The sequence below is a fragment of the Phocoena sinus genome, chromosome X (assembly GCF_008692025.1).
Source record: "Phocoena sinus isolate mPhoSin1 chromosome X, mPhoSin1.pri, whole genome shotgun sequence".
In the NCBI taxonomy this organism is placed as follows: Eukaryota; Metazoa; Chordata; class Mammalia; order Artiodactyla; family Phocoenidae; genus Phocoena; species Phocoena sinus.
Window position 1 is genome coordinate 21,093,886 of NC_045784.1, and position 24,306 is coordinate 21,118,191.

The window sequence follows — 24,306 nt, forward strand, 5'->3', positions numbered from 1 at the left end:
CCCCCACTCGCCACAACTAGAGAAAGCCCACGCACAGCAACGAAGACCCAACACAGCCAAAAATAAATTAATTAATTAACTTTTTTAAAAAAAAGGTGCCAGTTCCAATTGCTCTACTGTGCTCCTTCTCTTGAGGTTCATCACCCTCTGACCTCACAGATGAGGTCCAGGAGCTAAAAGCTATGAGCAGCCTCTTTTAGAATTTATACAGCAGATCCTGCTTGGGCAGACCTAAGACCACGAAACATAATGTAGGCAATTGTATGAAGTCATAAAATGGGCTAGAGAAGGAGTTAGTGAAAGACTTCAGTTGCAACTATAATCTTGAAGCTCATTATGAACCCCCAATACAGGTCTCTTTGTCTTTTTGAAGGGATGCTCAAGACGGCGCCACAGAAAGGTAATTGCTTCCTAGTCTTGAAAACTACCAAACATTTCAAAAAAGCAGCGATGTTTTTCTTGTTTTCTTAAATAATAGTCAAACAGCAAGATATTTTTAAAACGCTGTGAGCTTCTCTAGTAAAAGGACAACACTCCAACAATTATATTTAGATAATCTCCATGACACTCCCTCCAACCACTACCAACAGTTACTTTTTTTTAAACATCTTTATTGGAGTATAATTGCTTTACAATGGTGTGTTAGTTTCTGCTTTATAACAGAGTGAATCAGCTATATGTATACATATATCCGCATATCCCCTCCCTCTTGCGTCTCCCTCCCACCCTCCCCATCCCACCCCTCTAGGTGGTCACAAAGCACAGAGCTGATCTCCCTGTGCTATGCGGCTGCTTCCCACCAGCCATCCATTCTACATTTGGCAGTGTATATATGTCCATGCCACTCTCTCACCTTGTCCCAGCCCACCACTCCCCCTCCCCGTGTCAAGTCCACTCTCCAAAGAAGATATACAGATTGCCAACAAACACATGAAAGGATGCTCAACATCACAAATCATTAGAGAAATGCAAATCAAAACTACACTGAGGTATCACCTCACACCAGTCGCAGTGGCCCTCATCAAGAAATCTAGAAACAATAAATGCTGGAGAGGGTGTGGAGAAAAGGGAACCCTCTTGCACTGTTGGTGGGAATGTAAACTGATACAGCCACTATGGAGAACAGTATGGAGGTTCCTTAAAAAACTAAAAATAGAGCTACCATATGGTCCTGCAATCCCACTACTGGGCATATACCCTGAGAAAACCATAATTCAAAAAGAGTCCTGTACCACAATGTTCATTGCAGCTCTATTTACAATAGCCAACAGTTACTCTTAAGCAGTGGTTCTTGCAGTGTGGTCCCAGGACAGGCAGCATCAGCATCACCTGGGAACTTGTTAGACATACAAATGCTTGAGCCCCACCCAGACCTACTGAATGGGAAACTCTGGGGGTGGAGGCCAGCACTCAGTTTTAGCAAGGCCTTCCGGGGATTCTAAGCAAGTTAAAGTTTGAGGACCACTGCTGTAATAAAACAGAGATTATCAGAGTGTGGTCTAAGACGAATATGTGCCTTGTAAGTAATCAAAGAACCAACTTCTTGTCACATTTTAACACTGATGTTAGAAGTTCTAAATAAAGGAATTTCTAACAGAAGTTCCCTCTGCCAGATGCCCACCAACATCCCAAATTCTCCTGGATAACTTGCCAGTGTCATCACCTGAGATAAGAGGGGAGAATTTCTGAGAATAGTCGTTCACCTTTCCTCCATCTCATCCCTCCTGTAGTGACCTGTGCTCCCCAGAGCCCACCACACAGGTATTTCAATAGGCACCACCATCTTATTCTAGCTAGATTCTCAGGCTTTAAACCGCGTGGCGGTTAGACAGCCTACAGGTGCCCGATCCCACCCAAGCAGGCTGCATCAGGTCAAACTCTCTCTGATTCTATCTCCAGATGATGAGCTCCTTCTGTTGTCCCAAACTTTCATGCATTCGTTCGTTCACTCAGTCATTCACTCACGAAGTATTTACTGAGCATACATTACTTCTCTAGGTGCTGGTGAAACAGCAGTGGGCACGAAGACAGCCCCGCCACGACAGAAGATCACAGCTTCCATCTGTCTTGTTCACACACCTGCCACCCTCTGGTTCGAAGTCTGAGCATGTTCTCATTGAGCTCCATGGGCTGCTGTAGCACGTGCTCCACAGGGCAGTCCGTTGTAGTGGACAAAGCAGGGGTATGAGGTGAAAGGGACTCGAGATCGAATCCCAGCTCTACCCAGTCAGCTAGGACATTTGACAAACCACTTTTCAGTTCTCCAAGTCTCATTTGCCTCGTCGGCAAATACCCACCGCACTCACTTTTTGCAAAGACTAAATAGAGTACATACAGGGCACAGCGCCCAGCAGATGGAGAGTAAGTTCAAATCCCCTTTCCTTTCCCTTAGAAAAGTAGGATCCTCTTCTGTTCAGGTCTAAAGCTCATCCTTTAACTTGAGGTCAAATCTGCTCTCTTCATAACCACCTGGACTTTCATTGCATCTTTTACATTTGTTGCTGGGTCACCGTTTCTCAGAGTGTGATCTGTAGACCACCAACTTCAGAATCACCTGGGCTACTTGTTAAAAATGTAGATGGCTGGGCCCCATCCCAGATTTAGGGGTGGGGGAGAGTGATCAAAACATCTGCTTCTTACAAACTTACCAGGTGATTCTTCGCAGGCTGGTTTAGCTGCTCTCAACTACCTCCTCAAGCCTCTTCTTGCCTTTCTCACAAGAAGTCTCTACAAAGCTTACTAACTCTGCCTGCTCTGCTCCTCTCTTCACTCCCTCCAAGCTATTCTTAAAGGGGAAGCAGAGTGTCATGGCCAACAGATCAAGCTCGAGCACATACAGGTTTGAGATCAAATCCCAGCTTTAACACTTAACAATAGTTCTGAAAGTGTGGTCCCCCAGCAGCAGCCTCACCTGGGAACTTCTTAGAGATGCAAATTCTTGGGCCTCACCCCAGGTGGACTGTATCAGGGGGCAAGGCCCAGCCACCTGTGTTATAACAAGCCCTCTAGGTTATTCTGAGTCAGATTCAAATGTGAGAATCACTGCCACTTACTAGCTAAATGATCTTCTGCAGATTCACAGCTTCTCTAAAGGCTTCATTTCCTCATCTGTGAAATACTAAAGTACCAATCATGTAGAGCTGTGACAGTGAAATGACAATACAGATAAAGAACTTAGTACATAGAAAGCACTTAATAAATACCTGCTGTTATTATTAAGCAAACTGTCCTTTATCCCACAGACTCTATTACATTTGGGATGTTTGGTTTTTTGCAATGGTGAGTAGAAACCGTCAAATTATGCCATCTTAAATGGCTCAAGGCATACCTGCTGGACTAGTCTTATTTTTCACTCCATCCCAATCGACTGGAATGCCATTCATTTATTCCCTATCTTTGTGCCCTCGCTGTTCCTGTCCCACTTATCCAGAATACCCTTCCATTTTCTGCCTACAAAGTACAAATCTTACTTCTCCCGAAAGGATCAGCTCAGGTCTGGGACCAGGTCTTGCGTGACTGCTCAAAGCCAAATGAATCTGCCCTTCTTAAAATTGTCAGTTATCATCTGTGCTGCAGGATTTAACCCCTAAGCACATGCACGCATGCTACTGGTGGGTGTTTATCTCCTATCTAGCTGTCTTGTCTCTTTAATTATAGTGAAAGCTCTTGGGAAACAGAGATGGTACTTTATAGTTCTTTTTAAATCTCTTCGCTCACCGTCTCTGGTATAGGCTAAAGGATTGAACGAATAAATTCCTCGAGCAGAGCCCAGGCACTTTAATTTAAGGCACACTTGGAGAAACTGTTTTAAAACACAGACTTTGGACTTCAGACTATACTACAAAGCTACAGTAATCAAGACAGTATGGTACTGGCACAAAAACAGAAATATAGATCAATGGAACAGGATAGAAAGCCCAGAGATAAACCCACGCACATATGGTCACCTTATCTTTGATAAAGGAGACAAGAGTATACAATGGATAAAAGACAGCCTCTTCAATAAGTGGTGCTGGGAAAACTGGACAGCTAAACGTAAAAGAATGAAATTAGAACACTCCCTAACACCGTACACAAAAATAAACTCAGGGCCTCCCTGGTGGCACAGTGGTTGAGAGTCCGCCTGCTGATGCAGGGGATGCAGGTTCGTGCCCCAGTCCGGGAAGATCCCACATGCCGTGGAGCAGCTGGGCCCGTGAGCCATGGCTGCTGAGCCTACACGTCCGGAGCCTGTGCTCCGCAACCGGAGAGGCCACAACAGTGAGAGGCCCACGTACCGCAAAAAAAAAAACAAAACCCTCAAATGGATTAAAGACCTAAATACAAGGCCAGACACTATCAAACTCTTAGAGGAAAACATAGGCAGAACACTCCATGACATAAATCACAGCAAGATCCTTTTTGACCCACCTCCTAGGGAAATGGAAATAAACACAAAAATAAACAAATGGGACCTAATGAAACTTACAAGCTTTTGCACAGCAAAGGAAACCATAAGCAAGACGAAAAGACAACCCTCAGAATGGGAGAAAATATTTGCAAATGAAGCAACTGACAAAGGATTAATCCCCAAAATATACAAGCAGCTCAATATCAAAAAAACAAACCACCCAGTCCAAAAAATGGACAGAAAACCTAAATAGACATTTCTCCAAAGAAGACATACAGACTGCCAACAAACACATGAAAGAATGCTCAACATCATTAATCATCAGAGAAATGCAAATCAAAACTACAATGAGGTATCACCTCACACCAGTCACACTGGCCATCACCAAAAAATCTACAAACAACAAATGCTGGAGAGGGTGTGGAGAAAAGGGAACCCTCTTGCACTGTTGGTGGGAATGTAAATTGATACATCCAGTATGGAGAACAGTAAGGAGGTTCTTTAAAAAACTAAAAATAGAACGACCATATGACCCAGCAATCCCACTACTGGGCATATACCCTGAGAAAACCATAATTCAAAAAGAGTCATGTACCACAATGTTCATTGCAGCACTATTTACAGTAGCCAGGACATGGAAGCAATCTAAGTGTCCACTGACAGATGAATGGGTAAAGAAGATGGGGCACATATATACAATGGAATATTACTCAGCCTTAAGAAGAAATGAAATTGAGTTATTTGTAGTGAGGTGGGTGGACCTAGAGTCTGTCGTACGGAGTGAAGTAAGTCAGAAAGAGAAAAACAAATACCGTATGCTAACACACATACATGGAATCTAAAAAAAAATGGTTCTGATGAACCTAGGGGAAGGACAGGAATAAAGACACAGAGGTACACAATGGACTTGAGGACACGGGGAGGGGGAAGGGTAAACTGGGATGAAGTAGGAGAGTAGCATTGATATATATACACTACCAAATGTAAAATAGATAGCTAGTGGGAAGCAGCTGCATAGCAAAGGGAGATCAGCTCAGTGCTTTGCAACCACCTAGAGGAGTGGGATAGGGAGGGTGGGAGGGAGGGAGACACAAGAGGGAGGGGATATGGGTATATATGTATGCATAGAGCTGACTCACTTTGTTATACAGCAGAAACTAACACAACACTGTAAAGCGATTATACTCCAATAAAGATGCTAAAAAAAACCACAGATCTTTAAGAATGATAACAATTACAGTAGCATAGGTTTATCTACGACTTCACAGTTTTTAAAAAAACGCTATGATATTTTTAACGCAATCTAGTTGTCACAAAAACCTTGTGAAGCAGGTACCATTGGCCCTGTTTGCACATGAGGAAACAGATTGTTTGTTCTCACGACTCGCCCAAGGCAGTAGAATGACTAAATGGCAGCGCTTGGGCTCCAACTCCCGTATCCCGCGGCAGCTTTCCCTTGGCTACTTTGCTTGGCCTAGTTTATCGTGTTTACCCTTCTGGCACTGTGCTGTCATCTCTAAATTCATCTCTCCAATTCAAAGCCAGTGCTGCTCAAATAATGATGGCCTTTCTGCCACTTGAGAACTCAGGACAGGGCCCGTCCGCAGAACAAGAAGTATAGCCTCACCTGGTGTTCCTAAGCGGGCCTGAGCAATGGTCAGTTTCTCATGGGGTGCTTGGCACTGGCAGCTGGTTTCATCTGCAAATGGGGCAGGTGCAGTCAGGGTCTAGAAGGGAAAAAGAGAAAGGGAATATAGTCTGACAAACTTTCCTTTGGCACTAACTTCCCCTGAAGTTTTATTTCTGTTGGCTACGCCCGTGCGATTAAGTAGAAGATATCTGCTGAGTCTTTTGGAGAAATATTGTACTGTTAGAAATAAAAACGGACGCTGTCATTGAAACCTTTTTTTTTTTAATGATGCTTCAGAAATAAGAGCTCTTCAGTGTGTAATGTCTGCCAGGTACCAGATGTGGTCCCACGACGGCTAGCTACTGCTCTCCTCCTATAGGCATTCTATCCTTCTACAGTGCAGGATAATACCATCTCTATATCACAGAAAAGGAAACTGAGGCTTAGCAGGATTAAGAAATATGCTAAGTCATGCCCCTGGAAAGTCACAATGCTCAGCTTCGAGCATTCCACCAACAACGAGGGCAGACTTCAAACATTCAGACTTACCCACACCCGGGGGTACTCGGCTGGAAGGAATGCCATAGTCAGGAGTGTGGCAGACATCTGTATTTCACACACAGCGGCCTGGCCAATCACAAACTCTGACGTCTCTTTACGGCAAAGGCCAAAGCCGTTATCTGTGCCCGGGGGGGGGGGGGGGGGGGGGGGGGGGGGGGCGGGGGGGCGGTGCCTAAAAGCACAGCATTTCTGGCGGGCTGCAGATAACTGCTCCTCTGGTAGCTCCCACAGCCACCAACGGCTGGAGGCCCCGCCCCAGGCAGCGTGCGCTAGGGCTCTGGGGAGCGCTGTCAGGGAGATGTAGTCACTTGGAAGCTTGCCCAGGAAGTGGCCCTGCATTTTTGAGTCAGCCTCTTAAAATGAAAACCTCACTCTCTCTAGACAGAGGAAGACAAGGCGAGCAGTATTTTTGTAAACAGGGCAAATGCAATCCCGAACCTATTTGTAGTCTTTGAACCATGTCCTTACCGTGGTCATCGCTACATCATCTTTAATATTTTTAAAGCTGAAGGTGACGAGTCACTGTGAACATACTGTTGCATGCATACTCATATTGTTGCAAGAATTATTGCTTAGAGATAGACACAGGTGTTCCTTAACTTGGGAAGACTCGACTGAAGAACGATCCACATATGTGACGGGGGGGCTGTGGCCCACTTCTGCCGTTCATTTACTCATTCACTCACTCAGTCATTCACTCATTCAAATATGTCAGGCACTATTCTTAGAACTAGGGACAGAAGCACGGATAAGACCAGTCCCTATCCTGGAGTAGCCCCCATTCTCCCCTGCTCTGCCAAGAAGCCCTCCTGCCCTGTGCCCACCCTCTCCCCACTGTAGCACCTTCCACCCTGGGAGCTGGAGTTCTGCCCCAGAGTTTTTTGGAGACCTCCCAGCTGCCTGAGACTTTCTTAAGCCCCACCCTCCCATTCGGGACTCTGAAAGCAAACCAAGGCTTGAGACGTGGATTCTGGAAATTTGAGTCTGTTATTGGTTCTCTTTCACATACTGTAAGGTGACCTTGTGGGCCGTGATGGGCTAGAGCAGTGTTTGTGATGTAGCAAAGGGGTGCAGGTGCAGTCAGAAAAGCAGAGGCTCTGTAGCCACAAAATGGGGATTCAAAAATAAATAAATAAATAAATAAATAATAAAAAAAATGGGGATTCAAATTCTCTTCCCAGCACTTGAAGGCTGTGTGTTCTAATTTGGCTCTCCTAGTTGAAAGGAACTGATACTAGGGACTTCCCTGGCGGTCCAGTGGTTAAGACTCTGCCCTTCCAATGCAGGGGGCGTGGATTCAATCCCTGGTTGGGGAACTAAGATCCCACATGCTGTGTGGCATGGCCAAAAAATAAAAATAAAATTAAATTAAAAAGTAGAAGGTAGAAGAAAGAAATTTAAAAATAAATAAAATTTTTTTTAAAAAGAAAGGAACTGCTACTAAACGTAGCTCAAGAGATGAAGGATTATTTTATGGCTACCCTGGCACAGAAACTGTGGAGATAAAAAGGAGGAAAGGGGCAGTGGAGTAGCCCCAGAGCGCTCTGCGTCAACCTGGCTGCTCCCGCTCTGATTACTCTATGTCCTTCTACTATGTTAAAGTCTCTGCCTTCTCCTTCCTGATAAAACTTCAGCTTGAATATGGCCCATTACAGCTTCCTCAGCCTCCCTTCCCAAGCTTCATTCATTCCTACCAACTTTCTGCTTCTTTCCATGTTTCCCAATTCCATTTCCTAAAGGAAGATCAGATTGGCCAAGCTCATCTTTTCAAACCAGGCCACAACCAGGATTGGCTGGCACTGAGTCAGGTGCCACCTGGGGCCCACCGGCTGTAGCTGGTGAAGGGAGGAGGAGTGGCAAGGAAGGTCATGGGTGGCCTGTCACTGCCTCTTTAGCAGGGGCTGCCTTTGGGGCAAGAAATATATCTGACTTTGTGTGTTCTTCAAAGGAAGCTCCTCACCTTAGTTGAAACTCAGTTTTATCTGTAAAATCGGTACGTATCTTGTAGGGTTGTTGTGAAAAATAGGGATCATGTATGTAAAGTAGCTGGTACTCAATGACTTGGAGCAATTTTTAGTGCTTCTATCAGTGTTCATTATTATATGTCATAATATATAGTACTATATGTTATGATAATTATATCTATTGTGTAGTTCCCCATTGAAACAAGCAAACTCTTGATTGAACTTTTAGGACACAACCCAAATAGGTAAATGAATTGGCAGATGGGGTGAGCTGATATTAATCACTGATTAACCTTTAATCTATGTGGACAGTGACTCTTTTTCACATGATCTGAAATAAATTACTAACTGGAGATCTTTTATGTGCTAGTCACAAACTTTATTAAAGATATAAGGTGCCAGGGCTTCCCTGGTGGCGCAGTGGTTGAGAGTCCGCCTGCCGATGCAGGGGACACGGGTTCGTGCCCCGGTTCAGGAAGATCCCACGTGCCACAGAGCGGCTGGGCGCCGCTGAGCCTGCGAGTCCGGAGCCTGTGCTCTGCAACGGGAGAGGCCACAACAGTGAGAGGCCCGCGTACCACAAAAAAAAGAAGACAGGAAAGATAAAAAAGTAAGTTATTTAGCACCAAAAAAAGTCTATATATTACTATATCTGAAATGATAAATAGCACCCTTTAAGCACAGCCCATAATTAATTTTTGTTTTTTTTAAAAAAAGGTTTTTTAACAATTAGTTGGGCATCTAGTGGAGGCTCAATAAACACCCATTGCTTTAGAATTGAACTGAGGGCTTCCCTGGTGGTGCAGTGGTTGAGAGTCCGCCTGCCGATGCAGGACACACGAGTTCGTGCCCCGGTCCAGGAAGATCCCACATGCCATGGAGCGGCTGGGCCGCTGAGCCTGCACGTCCGGAGCCTGTGCTCCGCAACGGGAGAGGCCACAACAGTGAGTGGCCCGCGTACCACACACACACACACACAAAAAGATATAAGGTGTTGCCATTTTCTAAGAAAGCTGTATTCTAGAGGGTGTGAAATCTGGTAATTAAAGTTGTAAAGCAACAGTAGTTACTCAAAGGTGAAAAAAGGTTTATATGCACTGTGCATTTTGTTCTTAATTATTGTGTCCTAGAAGTAGGAAAATAGGAGAAGCAAAGAGATGGAAAGCAGAGAGTATTCCTAAGCGTCCTTGTGAGTCTGTATCATTAACAGCAGTTGACATGGAGAAGGGATATTTCTTGTTATGTACAAGGCACTGTGCTTAGAATGGGGAGAATGTAAAAATAAATGAGTCACAGCCTTGTTCTCTAGAACACTGCCTTCCAAAATGCGGCAGAATACTTCCTGAGCTGAGATTCAAGCTCTGCACTCAGGAAGACTTTGGTTAAGGCTCAGCTACCATCAACCAGCCCTGTGATCAGAGACAGTATTTTTTCAGCCTAAACACCCCAGTATTCCTCCTCCTCTGAGCCAGAGCAAATCATTTGATTTAGAAGGAATTCTATGCTACCAAGTCGTCTCCTCCACCTACAAAGGGCAGACCAACCTCAGGGCAATGGGATTAAGAGAGCCAAAGGCTCCAGAGAGGGACAGGGACTGGTCCAACCTGGCCTCCAGGCTCTATGCCAGCCTGCAGGGGACCCAGGCCCTCATCTATTCCTCACCGTTTGCCAGAGCTAGAATGGTTGCAGGGATCCTCTCGTCTAGGCCCTACATAAGACATAAAACTGAGGCCCAATAACATAACTTAAAAATCTTTAAGTGCCTACTTAGTGCCATGTATCCGTCTATATGCTATCAAATGTATTAGCTCATTTAATTTATACCACAGCTCTGCGAGGCAGGTACTGCCTCCACTGAACTGTAAAGGACTTGCCTTCAACAGTGACACCAAGTGGCAGCAAGAAGCAACAGCAGTGGTAGATCCCTCAGGCTCAGTTACCTTTTTGGCTTCCTTTGAACTGAGGACATGCTAGGATTCCTAGACAATTAGGATAAAGGGGCCTCAAAAAGGAGATACTGCACTTCCAGCTAATTAGAAAAGTGAGGGGGGCAAACAATTAATTGAAAAAACAAAAGCATGGGACCATATTTTTACTCAGACTTAGTGAAGTAGGTCAGATGACTTACATATAAACAAGCCTCAACTTAGACTCCAAATCACCAGATCACATAGTCGAGTGTTTACCAGCACATGCTGTGTGTTTCACATGATGCTAGATGTTTGTAGGGTGGATAAGTCGGGGAAGGAAATAAGAAAGGGAAAAACAGAATTGGCTCTGGGGCAGCAATCCTCAAAGGCGAAAGGTGGCCTGTTTAGAATGGGAGGAGGTATTAGTTTAAAACGGCATATTCAATTTTTAGTAATTTTATATATGGGGAAAAAACTATGCTTTTCAACCTAAAAGTCATAGAAATTAAGCCTCTTGACTGGTAGAGATCATCAGAGGATAGATTATGCCCCCCTAAGGAAGCCATATTCCAAATTTGGGGATAGAGAGGCCCATGAAATTTCTATGTTTACTAGAACAGAGTGAGGATTTTAACAGGTTAAGAAGCCCTGGCCGGGGGCTTCCCTGGTGGCGCAGTGGATGGGAGTCTGCCTGCCAATGCAGGGGACACGGGTTTGATCCCTGATCCGGGAAGATCCCACATGCTGCAGAGCAACTAAGCCCACGTGCCACAACTACTGAGCCTGCGCTCTAGAGCCCGTGAGCCACGACTACTGAAGCCCACACACCTAGAGCCTGTGCTCTGCAGCGGGAGAGGCCCCTGCAACGAGAAGCCCGTGCACCGCGACAGGGAGTAGCCCCCGCTCACCACAGCTAGAGAGAGCCCATGTGCAGCAATGAAGACCCAACACAGACAAAAAATGAATACATAAAATAAAAATTTAAAAAAAAAAAAAAAGAAGAAGCCCTGGCCGGGACTTCCCTGGCGGTCCAGTGGTTAAGACTCCACGCTCCCAGTGCAGGAGGCACAGGTTCGATCCCTAGCTGGGGAACTAAGATCCCACATGCTACAGGGCGCAGCCAAAAAAAATCCCTGGCCCAGAGCCCTGGACCTCACATGTACAAAGCCCTTGCCAGGCCACAGACTTGGAGCTAGACTGCAATAAAACTTCTTTCTACCTAATTTAAGATTTCACAACACCCAGTCATTGCATGTGAACATGTTGCCTATTTGTCACGCAAGTTCTGGTTATGTAAATGACATGGTAGTACCATACCAAAGCCATATACCCATTGAGCTTTTAAAGGGGGAAGATTAGATACTGGGCGTTTCATTTGCAGAATATGTTCAACTGGACATTGTCAAATATTTACTTAAAACAAAAGGTATTAGGCACTATATAAAATATACAATACAAACGTGACTTGAGTGCAAAAATGGTCGGCAGAACCTCTACTTATGCAATAGGCATCCCTGACTGACGAATGGATCAATCAGACAGCAAGTTAATCAACCAATCAGAACTTAGCATAGTACTGCTGATGGTGACACGCCAACTGCAGAGTTGCTTGTTTAAGCTAAGTTTTTATTTATTTATTTATTTATTTATGGCTGAGTTGGGTCTTTGTTGCTGTGCACGGGCTTTCTCTAGTTGTGCCACGCGGGCTTCACATCCTGGTGGCTTCTCTTGTTGCGGGCTTCGGTAGTTACAGCATATGGGCTCAGTAGTTGTGGCGCACGGGCTTAGTTGCTCCACGGCATGTAGGAGGATCCTCCCGGACCAGGCTCCAACCCACGTCCCCTGCATCGACAGGAGGATTCTTAACCACTGCACCACCAGCGAAGCCCCAAAGCTAAGCTCTTTTTAACTGCAGTGAGGCTCTCCAGGCAGGCCTGAGTTCAAATCCTACTTCCATAAATCAATGGCCATTATCTTCCTTCTGCCTCTCCAGAATCTACTTTTTCCTCCCCTTCTCTACTCCTCTCTGCATGGCTTTGTGTATGGACTGCACCAATGAGCTCCCTTGCCTTCCCACTTCCAGTTGGGTTGGGTCCATGGGAAGCATGCAAAACGCTTGAGGGTAGGACAAGAATGAGCTCAGGACACTCATCTCCCTGGCATCCTCCCTTAGGAAGCCACAGCTCCATGAGGTTCTGGTAACCACATTTTCCCCCTGCCCCTTCATGCCTAGGGGTGGCAACCCCCAAGTGTCCCTAGGCCTCAGGTACCATACTATGCCTTGAGGTTTCCTTAAACTCTGCCCATGCCTTTGTAAATGGTCCCTTTGTTACCCTCTCTTCAAATTTCCCCTTTAGAGAAAGCCGTCTATGTCTCGACAGGACTTGACTGATACAGTACATATAATAGTCTGAGGCCAGGCTCAATAAATTTAGCTAGCAAATGGTGATGATGCATATTAGAAGCACAGAAATCAACTGAAAAGGGAATTACCCATAGTTAATAAAGCCATAGGGCTTCCCTGGTGGCGCAGTGGTTGGGAGTCCGCCTGCCGATGCAGGGGACGCGGGTTCGTGCCCCGGTCCGGGAAGATCCCACATGCCGCGGAGCGGCTGGGCCCGTGAGCCATGGCCGCTGAGCCTGCGCGTCCGGAGCCTGTGCTCCACAGCGGGACAGGCCACAACAGTGAGAGGCCCGCGTACCAAAAGAAAAAAAAGCCATAACTGTCTCAAGAATGTCTTCCAGCTGGAAAGACTTTTAGGACAGAACATTTTAGTCAGGATACGCAAGAGACAAGAGCAGAACTTCGGAAAGAATCTACTTCGCCCACGGAGGGCTTTTGCTTCAGGACGGGCCAGCTTTAGAACTGCAAAATCAGAAACACAAAAAGATGGCACAAAACTCTTCCCTCAGTCTCATGCTGTCAGGTCTGTATTTACCCGTCACTGAATATATTTTTTTAAGGCCTGATTTTATTTGGGATCAGAATATTAGTCTTTTGAAAATAGAGAGGAAAGTAAAAGTAGATCTTGGAGTTGACGAGAGGCCCAACACATATGAATCACTGGAGTCTTGGACTGTGTTACTGACGATGTAAAATCTCAGATCAGGCAGCTGGTGCAAAGCCTCCACAGATGCCAGTGGAGCAGAGGAAAAGGAGACCCAGTACACGGCTTAGCACCAAGAAATATCCATTTTTCATTTAGCTAAGTATGGTATGTACATATTATAAAGTAAGAGGCACCATTAAAAACAGCAAGACAGATACATCTGCACAGACAGGGAATGATTTCGAAGACATTTTGTTCAATGCAAAAAGCAAGTCACAAAACAATATGTCTACTATGTATACATGTTATATAGTATGATGTCATTTATGGTTAAAGAGAGAGAGAACTAGGTAATTGTGTAGAAACAGTTTAGAACTGTGCTGTCCAATGCCTAGCATTAACTGTATGTAGCAATTAAAATTCAAGTTATGATTGATTAAATTTATATATAACAAGTCAGTTTCTCAGTCCCACTAGCCACACTTCAAATGCTCAATAACCACGTGTGGCTAGTGGCTACTGTAGTATCACAGATATAGAACATTCCAATCATCACAGAAAGTTCTATTGGACAGCACTGGCCTAGAAAACTACACAACAAATTTTTAACTGGAGTTACCTCTGGGGAAGAAGATAGCATCACGAGAAGAGATGAAAGAATGTTTTCATTGTTTACTCTGTATATATCTCTTAGTTTGTTTACTTTTTACCATGAGAACACATTCATACAACGTGTCTAATTTAAAAATAAATTTAAAGAAATATTTCCTACCCTGTGTATTCAGAGATGCAGGAAATTTAACCAAGGATCAAGTGTCTTGAATGTAAGGGGGAAAAGCTATTTAACAGAAAATGAGTACTTTAAAAAATAACAAGTATTATCCATAAACTCACTGATAAATGACATTATTCCCAGGTGTGTGGAACGTTTAAAACTCATTTGAGCTTTTAAAAATCATTTAAGTTGTCTTCACGCTTCCCTGGTGGTACAGTGGTTAAGAATCGTCCTGCCAATGCAGGGGACACAGTTTCGAGCCCTGGTCTGGGAAGATCCCACACGCCGTGTAGCAACTAAGCCCGTGCGCCAGAACTACTGCGCCCACGTGCCACAATTACTGAAGCCCGCGCGCCTAGAGCCCACGCTCCGCAACAAGAGAAACTACCACAATGAGAAGCCACTGCACTGCAACGAAGAGGAGCCCCTGCTCGCCGCAACTTGAGAAAGCCGGAACGCAGCAATGAAGACCCAGCGCAGCCTAAAATAAATAAATTTTAAAAATAATAATAAAAAAATTAATTGTCTTCACAGTATCCACCCATCATTTATTTTTCCAACAAACACTACTTGAGTTCTTACTGTATTCCAGGCATTATTTTAGGTTCTGAGGTTACATACAGGAACAAAACAGAAAAAAAAAAAAAAAAAAAACAGAAAAAAATCCTGGCCTTGTGATGCTTAAAGATGATGAACCATAAAAAAAATTGTAAAATGTGTAGTATGTTAAAAGAAGATAAGTGCTATAGGAAAAAAATAAGGCAACGAAGGGAGAAAGGGAGTTAGGGGGTACAACTGTAAATAGGATAGTTAAGGAAGTTGATATATGTGTAAATATATAAAGGATCAATTGAGCCATGTGGTAAAAGAACACTCCAGGCAGAGAAAACAGCAAGTGCAAAGGCCCTGAGGCAGGAGCATGCCTGGCTTCTACCAGGAATAACAAGAAGGAAAGTATGCCTGGAGGAAGTGAGCAAAAAAGAAAAGTAGTAAGAAATACAGCCAGAGAGGTGAGGCTGAAGGAAGGCGATGGAAGGCACCCAACGCTGTGGGGTTTTTAGGATGCTATAAAGACTGGCTTTCACTCTGAGGAGATGGAAACCATTAGCAAGTTTTGAACAGAGAGTGATATGATCTAATTAGTTTTAACAGGACCACCTGGCTGCTATATTGAGCACAAACTACAAGTCGTCAAAGGTAAAAGCAAGAAAACCCCTGAGACATCTGGTATCATAACCAGGCAAGAGTAGATGGAGGCTGGGGCCAGGGTGAGGGATGGCACTAGAAGTGGTAAGAAGTGGTCAGATTCTGGATAGATTCTCAATAAATAAAATTTGGAAGTGATTGGATGCAGCGTGTGAAAGAATGAGAGGAGACAGGATAACGCCAAAGTTACTGGCCTGCAGAACTGGAAAGATGGCATTGCCATTCCCTATGATAAGGAGGACACTGGAGGCGTAGGTTTGAGGGTGGCAGGGACAGGATGGGGAGATCAACAATTCCATTTCTTTTTTCTTTTTTTTTTGGCAGTACGCGGGCCTCTCACTGTTGTGGCCTCTCCTGTTGCGGAGCACAGGCTCTGGACGCGCAGGCCCAACAGCCATGGCTCACGGGCCCAGCCGCTCCACGGCATGTGGGATCTTCCCGGACCGGGGCACGAACCCGTGTCCCCTGCATCGGCAGGCAGACTCTCAACCACTGCGCCACCAGGGAAGCCCAACAATTCCATTTCTGAACCCACACGTTTATATAGATTTGTTTAATCTACAACAAATGAGGCAAGAATATACAATGGGGAAAAGACAATATCTTTAATAAATGGTATTGGGAAAACTGGACAGCTACATGCAAAAGAATCAAACTGGACTAGTCTCTCATACCATACAGAAAAATAAATTCAAAATGGATTAAAATCTTAAATATAAGACCTGAAACCATAAGACTTGTACTAGAAAACACAGGCAGTACTCTCTTTGATGCTGATCTTAGTAGTATTTGGGGTGGGGGGGGTATGTCTTCTCAGGCAAGGGAAACAAAAGCAAAAATAAACAAATGGGATGACATCACACTAAACAGCTTTTGCACAGTGAGGGAAACTATCAACAAAATGAAAAGATCACCTACTGAATGGGAGAAGATATTTGCAAATGATATATCAAATAAGGGGTTAATATCCAAAATACACAAAGAACTCATACAACTCAACATCAAAAGAACAAACAACCCAGTTAAAAAATGGGCAGACGATCTGAATAGACATTTTTCCAAAGAAGACATTCAGATGGTCAACAGGCACATAAAAAGATGCTCAACATCACTAATCATCAAGGAAATGCAAATCAAAACCACAATGAGACATCACCTTACACCTGTCAGAATGGCTATCATCAAAAAGAAAAAGAAATAACATGTGTTGGCTAAAATGTGGAGAAAAGGGAATGCTTGTGCACTGTTGGTGGGAATTATAAGTTGGTGTAGCCACTATGGAAAACAGTATGGGGGTTCCTCAAAAAATTAAAAATAGAACTACTATATGATCCAGCAGTTCCACTTCTGGGTATATATTCAAAGAAAACAACAACAATTAGAAAAGATATACGGACCCCTATGTTCATTGCAGCCTTATTTACAACAGCCAAGATACATAAGCAACCTAAGGGACCATCAATAGATGAATGGATAAAGAAGATGTGGTATGTATGTATACATGTAAATATATATAAATATATGTGTGTATACACATATATGTGTATACATACACACACACACATGCACACGTACACAGTGGAATATTACTCAGTCATAAAAAAGAATGAAATCTTGCCATCTGTGACAACATGGATGGATCTAGAAGGTTTTATGCTAAGTGAAATAAGTCAGACACGGAAAGACAAAGACTGTATGATTTCACTTATATATGGAATTTTAAAAAGAAATGAACAAACATAACAAAACAGAGTTATAGATACACAGAAAAAACAGGTGGTTGCCAAAGGAGAGGGGTGTGAGGGGAGGAAAGAAATAGGTGAGGGAGATTAAGAGGTACAAACTTCCAGTAGCAAAATAAATGAGTCATGGATATGAAATGTACAGTGTGGGGAATATAGTTAATAACTGCAATATCTTTCTATGTTGACATATTATAACTAGACAGTGGTGATCATTCTGAAATGTATAGAGATATCAAATCACTACATTGTGTAACAGGAACATAGTGTTGTAGGTCAATTATCCTTCAAAAACAAACTCATAGAAAAAGAGATCAGATTTGGTGTTACCACCGGTGGTGGAGGGGGAAATTGGATCAAGGGGGTCAAAAGGTACAAACTTCCCGTTATAAGATAAGTAACTATTAGGGATGTAATGTACAACATGATAAATATAATTAACACTGCTATATGTCATATATGAAAGTTAGGAGAGTAAATCCTAGGAGTTCTCAACACAAGGAAAAATTTTTTTCCTATTTCTTTAATTTTGTATCTATCTATAGGAGAGGACAAATGTTCATAAAACCTATTGTGATAATCATTTCATAACGTATGTAAGTCAATTCATTATGCTGTACACCTTAAACTTATAGTGCTATATGTCAAGTATATCTCAATAAAACTGGAAGAAAAAAATAAAATTTCACACACTTGATTTGACATGCCTATTAGATCTCCAAGTGGAGGTGTCAGGTAGGCAGCTGGTTGTACAAGTCTGGAGTCTGGGACAGAGGACTAAGCTAGAAATACAGGTTAAGAAGCAATCAGAATATAAACGATATTTAAAACCACTAGACTAGATTCATTAATTCAGGTAAGGGGGTGAGTGCAGGTTAAAGAGAGGTCCTGGTGGGCAGATGAGGAAACAATGTATATTTATGGCCTGTCTACCCCAACTACTATGGAAACTCCAAGAAACAGGGACTAAGTCTGCTCTATTCACTACTATATCCCTACTTCCTAAGGCAGTACCTGCTGCATAAAATGTCCTCTATAAATATGTGTTGAATGGGGAAATTTAAAGTCACTGGAGAGAGAATGATTATTGATAAAAGAACTAGAGAGAGAATGATTATGGATGAAGATTACTGATAAAGATTAAACTCACATAAGAAAAAAATAAATACACTTATCAATGTTCCATAACTTTTATCATCATGATATATACTACTAGGAACTTGAGAAAATAAAGAGAGGAAGGCAAAACTTGTAAGAATTCTGCTTGACAAATACAATCAGTGTTAACATTTTCTACACTTCTTTTTCAAGCTTTCTGATAGGTTATATAAACATTTTAACAACTTTGGAATCTTACTGCATGGACAGTTTTTTTCACTCAATATATTATGATTATTTTATCGTACCATTTAAATAGTATTCAACTTCATTATTTTTTTATTAATAGACTTTTTTTTTTGGCGGTACGCGGGCCTCTCACTGTTGTGGGCTCTCCCGTCGCAGAGCACAGGCTCCGGACGCACAGGCTCAGTGGCCATGGCTCACGGGCCCAGCCGCTCCGTGGCATGTGGAATCCTCCCGGACCAGGGCACGAACCCGTGCCCCCTGCATCGGCAGGCGGACTCTCAACCACTGCGCCACAAAGAAGGCCCCGAGAATAAGTATTTTGAAGTCTTAAAAGCAAAACAACAGTAGTCTAAAAACTATCTTAAATATCTTTTTAAAAAAACACATTTTCCAACTTTATCTAGAGTCCCCTCACAAGAATTCCATTTTTTAAAACAATGTGTAAATACCCACATCTAGGTCAGGCTAGTAATTACTGCCCTTCCAACTATCAGGGATCAGAATATTATTATGAATTTTATTCTACCCTTAAAACACTGACCATCCATAATCCATAACTCCCCCATGTGCCCACCTTCCAAACCCCACAGCAGTGGATTTCAAATAGCTGGAAGACTCTTAGTACTACAAATAATATCACATTGCATTGATACTAAAATGTACATTTTCCTCCCCATTTGAACATGTCTGAGATGAGAAGGGGTCTTGCAATTAATGACTTAAAATCCATGTTGGCCATTTTCTGACACTTTAACACCTCTGAAAGGGAAGCATGTCTTACAATTAATGACTTCTTAAAATTAAGAAATGCATAGGGAGGGGGAAGATGGCGGAAGAGTAAGACGCAGATATCACCTTCCTCCCCACAGATATATCAGAAATACATCTACACGTGGAACAGCTCCTACAGAACACCTACTGAATGCTGGCAGAAGACCTCAGACATCCCAAAAGTCAAGAAACTCCCCACGTACCTGGGTAGGGCAAAAGAAAAAAGAATAAACAGACAAAACAATAGGGACGGGACCTGCACCAGTGGGAGGTGCAGAAGAGGAAAGGTTTCCACACACTAGAAGCCCCTTCACGGGCAGAGACTGTGGGTGGCGGAGGGGGAAAGCTTCAGCCGCGGAGCCGCGGAGGAGAGCACAGCAACAGAGGTGCAGGGGGCAAAGCGGAGAGGTTCCCGCACAGAGGATCGGTGACTACCGGAACTCACCAGCCCGAGAGGCTTGTCTGCTCAGCCGCCAGGGCTGGTGGGGCTGGGAGCTGGGGCTCGGGCTTCGGTCGCAGCGCAGGGAGAGGACTGGGGTTGGCGGCATGAACACAGCAAGCAGGGTGTTAGTGCGCCATGGCTAGCCGGGAGAGAGTCCGGGGAAAAGTCTGGACCTGCCGAAGTGGCAAGAGACTTTTTCTTGCCTCTTTGTTTCCTGGTGCGCGAGGAGAGAGGATTAAGAGCGCTGCTTAAAGGAGCTACAGAGACTGGCGGGAGCCGCGGCTAAAGCGCAGACCCCAGAGATGGGCATGAGACGCTAAGGCTGTTGCGGGCGCCACCAAAGAGCCTGTGTGCGAGCACAGGTCACTATCCACATCCCCCTTCCAGGGAGACTGTGCAGCCCGCGACTGCCAGAGTCCCGTGATCCAGGGACAACTTCCCCGGGAGAACGCACGGCGGGCCTCAGGCTGGTGCAACGTCATGCCGGCCTCTGCCACCACAGGAGCTGTGCGAACAAAGAAGAGAAAGGGAAATCGCTCCCAGCAGCCTCAGGAGCAGCGGATTATATCTCCACAATCAACTTGATGTACCCTGCATCTCTGGAACACCTGAATAGACAACAAATCATCCCAAATTGAGGAGCTGGACTTTGAGAGCAAGATTTATTCTTTTTTTCCCATTTTCCTCTTTTTGTGTGTGTGTATGTGTATAATTTTCTTAATAATTCTTTTTTATTTTAATAACTTTATTTTCTTTCCTTTTATCTCCTTCCTTCCTACTTTTTCTCTCTTTTATTCTGAGCAGTGTGGATGAAAGGCTCTTGGTGCTGCAGCCAGGAGTCAGGGCTGTGCCTCTGAGGTGGGAGAGCCAACTTCAGGACACTGGTCCACGAGAGACCTCCCAGCTCCACGTAATATCAGACGGCAAAAATCTCCCAGAGATCTCCATCTCAACACCAAGACCCAGCTTCACTCAACAACCAGCAAGCTACAGTGCTGGACACCCTATGCCAAACAACTAGCAACACAGGAACACAACCCCACCCATTAGCAGAGAGGCTGCCTAAAATCATAATAAGGCCACAGACACCCCAAAACACACCACCAGACGTGGACCTGCCCACCAGAAAGACAAGATCCAGCCTCATCCACCAGAACACAGGCACTAGTCCCCTCCACCAGGAAGCCTACATAACCCACTGAACCAACTTTAGCCACTGGGGACAGACACCAAAAACAATGGGAACTACGAACCTGCAGCCTGCAAAAAGGAGACACCAAACACAGGAAGATAAGCAAAATGAGAAGACAGAAAAACACACAGCAGATGAAGGAGCAAGGTAAAAACCCACCAGACCTAACAAATGAAGAGGAAATAGGCGGTCTACCTGAAAAAGAATTCAGAATAATGATAGTAAAGATGATCCAAAATCTTGGAAATAGAGAAGATGCAAGAAACATTTGATAAGGACCTAGAAGAACTAAAGATGAAACGAGCAACAATGAACAACACAATAAATGAAATTAAAAATACTCTAGAAGGGATCAATAGCAGAATAACTGAGGCAGAAGAGTGGATAAGTGACCTGGAAGATAAAATAGTGGAAATAACTACTGCAGAGCAGAATAAAGAATGAAAAGAACTGAGGACAGTCTCAGAGACCTCTGGGACAACATTAAATGCAACAACATTAGAATTATAGGGGTTCCAGAAAAAGAAGAGAAAAAGAAAGGGACTGAGAAAATATTTCAAGAGATTATAGTTGAAAATTCCCTAATATGGGAAAGGAAATAGTTATTCAAGTCCAGGAAGCACAGAGAGTCCCATAAGGATAAATCCAAGGAGAAACACGCCAAGACACATATTAATCAAACTGTCAAAAATTAAATACAAAGAAAACATATTAAAAGCAGCAAGTGAAAAACAACAAATAACACACAAGGGAATCCCCATAAGGTTAACAGCTGATCTTTCAGCAGAAACTCTGCAAGCCAGAAGGGACTGGCAGGACATATTTAAAGTGATGAAGGAGAAAAACCTGCAACCAAGATTACTCTACCCAGCAAGGATCTCATTCAGATTTGATGGAGAAATTAAAACCTTTACAGACAAGCAAAAGCTGAGAGAGTTCAGCACCACCAAACCAGCTTTACAACAAATGCTAAAGGAACTTCTCTAGGCAAGAAACACAAGAGAAAGAAAAGACCTACAATAACAAACCCAAAATAATTAAGAAAATGGGAATAGGAACATACATATCGATAATTACCTTAAATGTAAACGATTAAATGCTCCCACCAAAAGACACAGACTGGCTGAATGGATACAAAAACAAGACCCATATATATGCTGTCTACAAGAGACCCACTTCAGACCTAGGGACACATACAGAGTGAAAGTGAGGGAATGGAAAAAGATATTCCATGCAAAAGAAAACCGAAAGAAAGCTGGAGTGGCAATACTCATATCAAACAAAATAGACTTTAAAAAAAAGACTATTACAACAGACAAAGAAGGACACTACATAATGATCAAGGGATTGATCCAAGAAGAAGATATAGCAATTGTAAATATTTATGCACCCAACATAGGAGCACCTCAATACATAAGGCAAATACTAACAGCCATAAAAGGGGAAATGGACAGTAACACATTCATAGTAGGGGACTTTAACACCCCACTTTCACCAATGGACAGATCATCCAAAACGAAAATAAATAAGGAAACACAACCTTTAAATGATACATTAAACAAGATGGACTTAATTGACATTTATAGGACATTCCATCCAAAAACAACAGAATACACATTCTTCTCAAGTGCTCATGGAACATTCTCCAGGAGAGATCATATCTTGGGTCACAAATCAAGCCTTGGTAAATTTAAGAAAATTGAAATTGTATCAAGTATCTTTTCCAACCACAACACTATGAGACTAGATATCAATTACAGGAAAAGATCTGTGAAAAATACAAACACATGGAGGCTAAACAATACAGTACTTAATAACGAAGTGATCACTGAAGAAATCAAAGAGGAAATCAACAAATACCTAGAAACAAATGACAATGGAGACACGACGACCCAAAACCTATGGGATGCAGCAAAAGCAATTCTAAGAGGGAAGTTTATAGCAATACAATCCTACCTTAAGAAACAGGAAACATCTTGAATAAACAACCTAACCTTGCACCTAAAGCAATTAAAGAAAAAAGAACAAAGAAACCCCAAAGTTAGCAGAAGGAAAGAAATCATAAAGATCAGATCAGAAATAAATGAAAAAGAAATGAAGGAAACGATAGCAAAGATCAATAAAACTAAAAGCTGGTTCTTTGAGAAGATAAACAAAATTGATAAACCATTAGCCAGACTCATCAATAAAAAAAGGGAGAAGACTCAGATCAATAGAATTAGAAACGAAAAAGGAGAAGTAACAACTGACACTGCAGAAATACAAAAGATCATGAGAGATTACTGCAAGCAACTCTATGCCAATAAAATGGGCAACCTGAAAGAAATGGACAAATTCTTAGAAATAAACAACCTGCCAAGACTGAATCAGGAAGAGCTAGAAAATATGAACAGACCAATCACAAGCACTGAAATTGAAACCATGATTAAAAGTCTTCCAACAAACAAAAGCTCAGGATCAGATGGCTTCACAGGCGAATTCTATCAAACATTTAGAGTAGAGCTAACACCTACCCTTCTCAAACTCTTCCAAAATATAGCAGAGGGAGGAACACTCCCAAACTCATTCTGCGAGGCCACCATCACCCTGACACCAAAACCAGACAAGGATGTCACAAAGAAAAAAAACTACAGGCCAATATTACTGATGAACATAGATGCAAAAATCCTCAACAAAATACTAGCAAACAGAATCCAACAGCACACTAAGAGGATGATACACCATGATCGAGTGGGGTTTATTCCAGGAATGCAAGGATTCTTCAATATATGCAAAAAAATCAATGTGATACACCGTATTAACAAACTGAAGGAGAAAAACCATATGGTTATCTCAATAGATGCAGAGAAAGCTTTTGACAAAATTCACACCCATTTATGATAAAAAACTCTCCAGAGTGTAGGCATAGAGGGAACTTTCCTCAACATAATAAAGGCCATATATGACAAGCCCACAACCAACATCATCCTCAATGGTAAGAAACCGAAAGCATTTCCACTAAGATCAGGAACAAGACAAGGTTGCCCACTCTCACCACTCTTATACAACATAGTTTTGGAAGTTTTAGCCACAGCAATCAGAGAAGAAAATGAAATAAAAGGAATCCAAATTGGAAAAGAAGAAGTAGAGCTGTCACTGTTTGCAAATGACATGATACTATACATAGAGAATCCTAAAGATGCTACCAGAAAACTACTAGAGCTAATCAACGAATTTGGTAAAGTAGCAGGATACAAAATTAATGCACAAAAATCTGTGGCATTCCTATACACTAATGATGAAGAATCTGAAAGTGAAATCAAGAAAACACTCCCATTTACCAATGT

General features: G+C 43.0%; 1 protein-coding gene across 1 annotated transcript in view; it reads right to left on the bottom strand.

Moving 5' to 3' along the window:
• Positions 1-24,306, bottom strand: part of PCYT1B (phosphate cytidylyltransferase 1, choline, beta) — a 141,925-nt gene that overhangs the window by 93,102 nt on the left and 24,517 nt on the right. Inside the window, exon 2 of the mRNA XM_032619158.1 lies at positions 6,018-6,117. Within this exon, the coding sequence (XP_032475049.1) occupies positions 6,018-6,117 (100 nt within the window). The remainder of the gene's footprint in view (positions 1-6,017; positions 6,118-24,306) is intronic.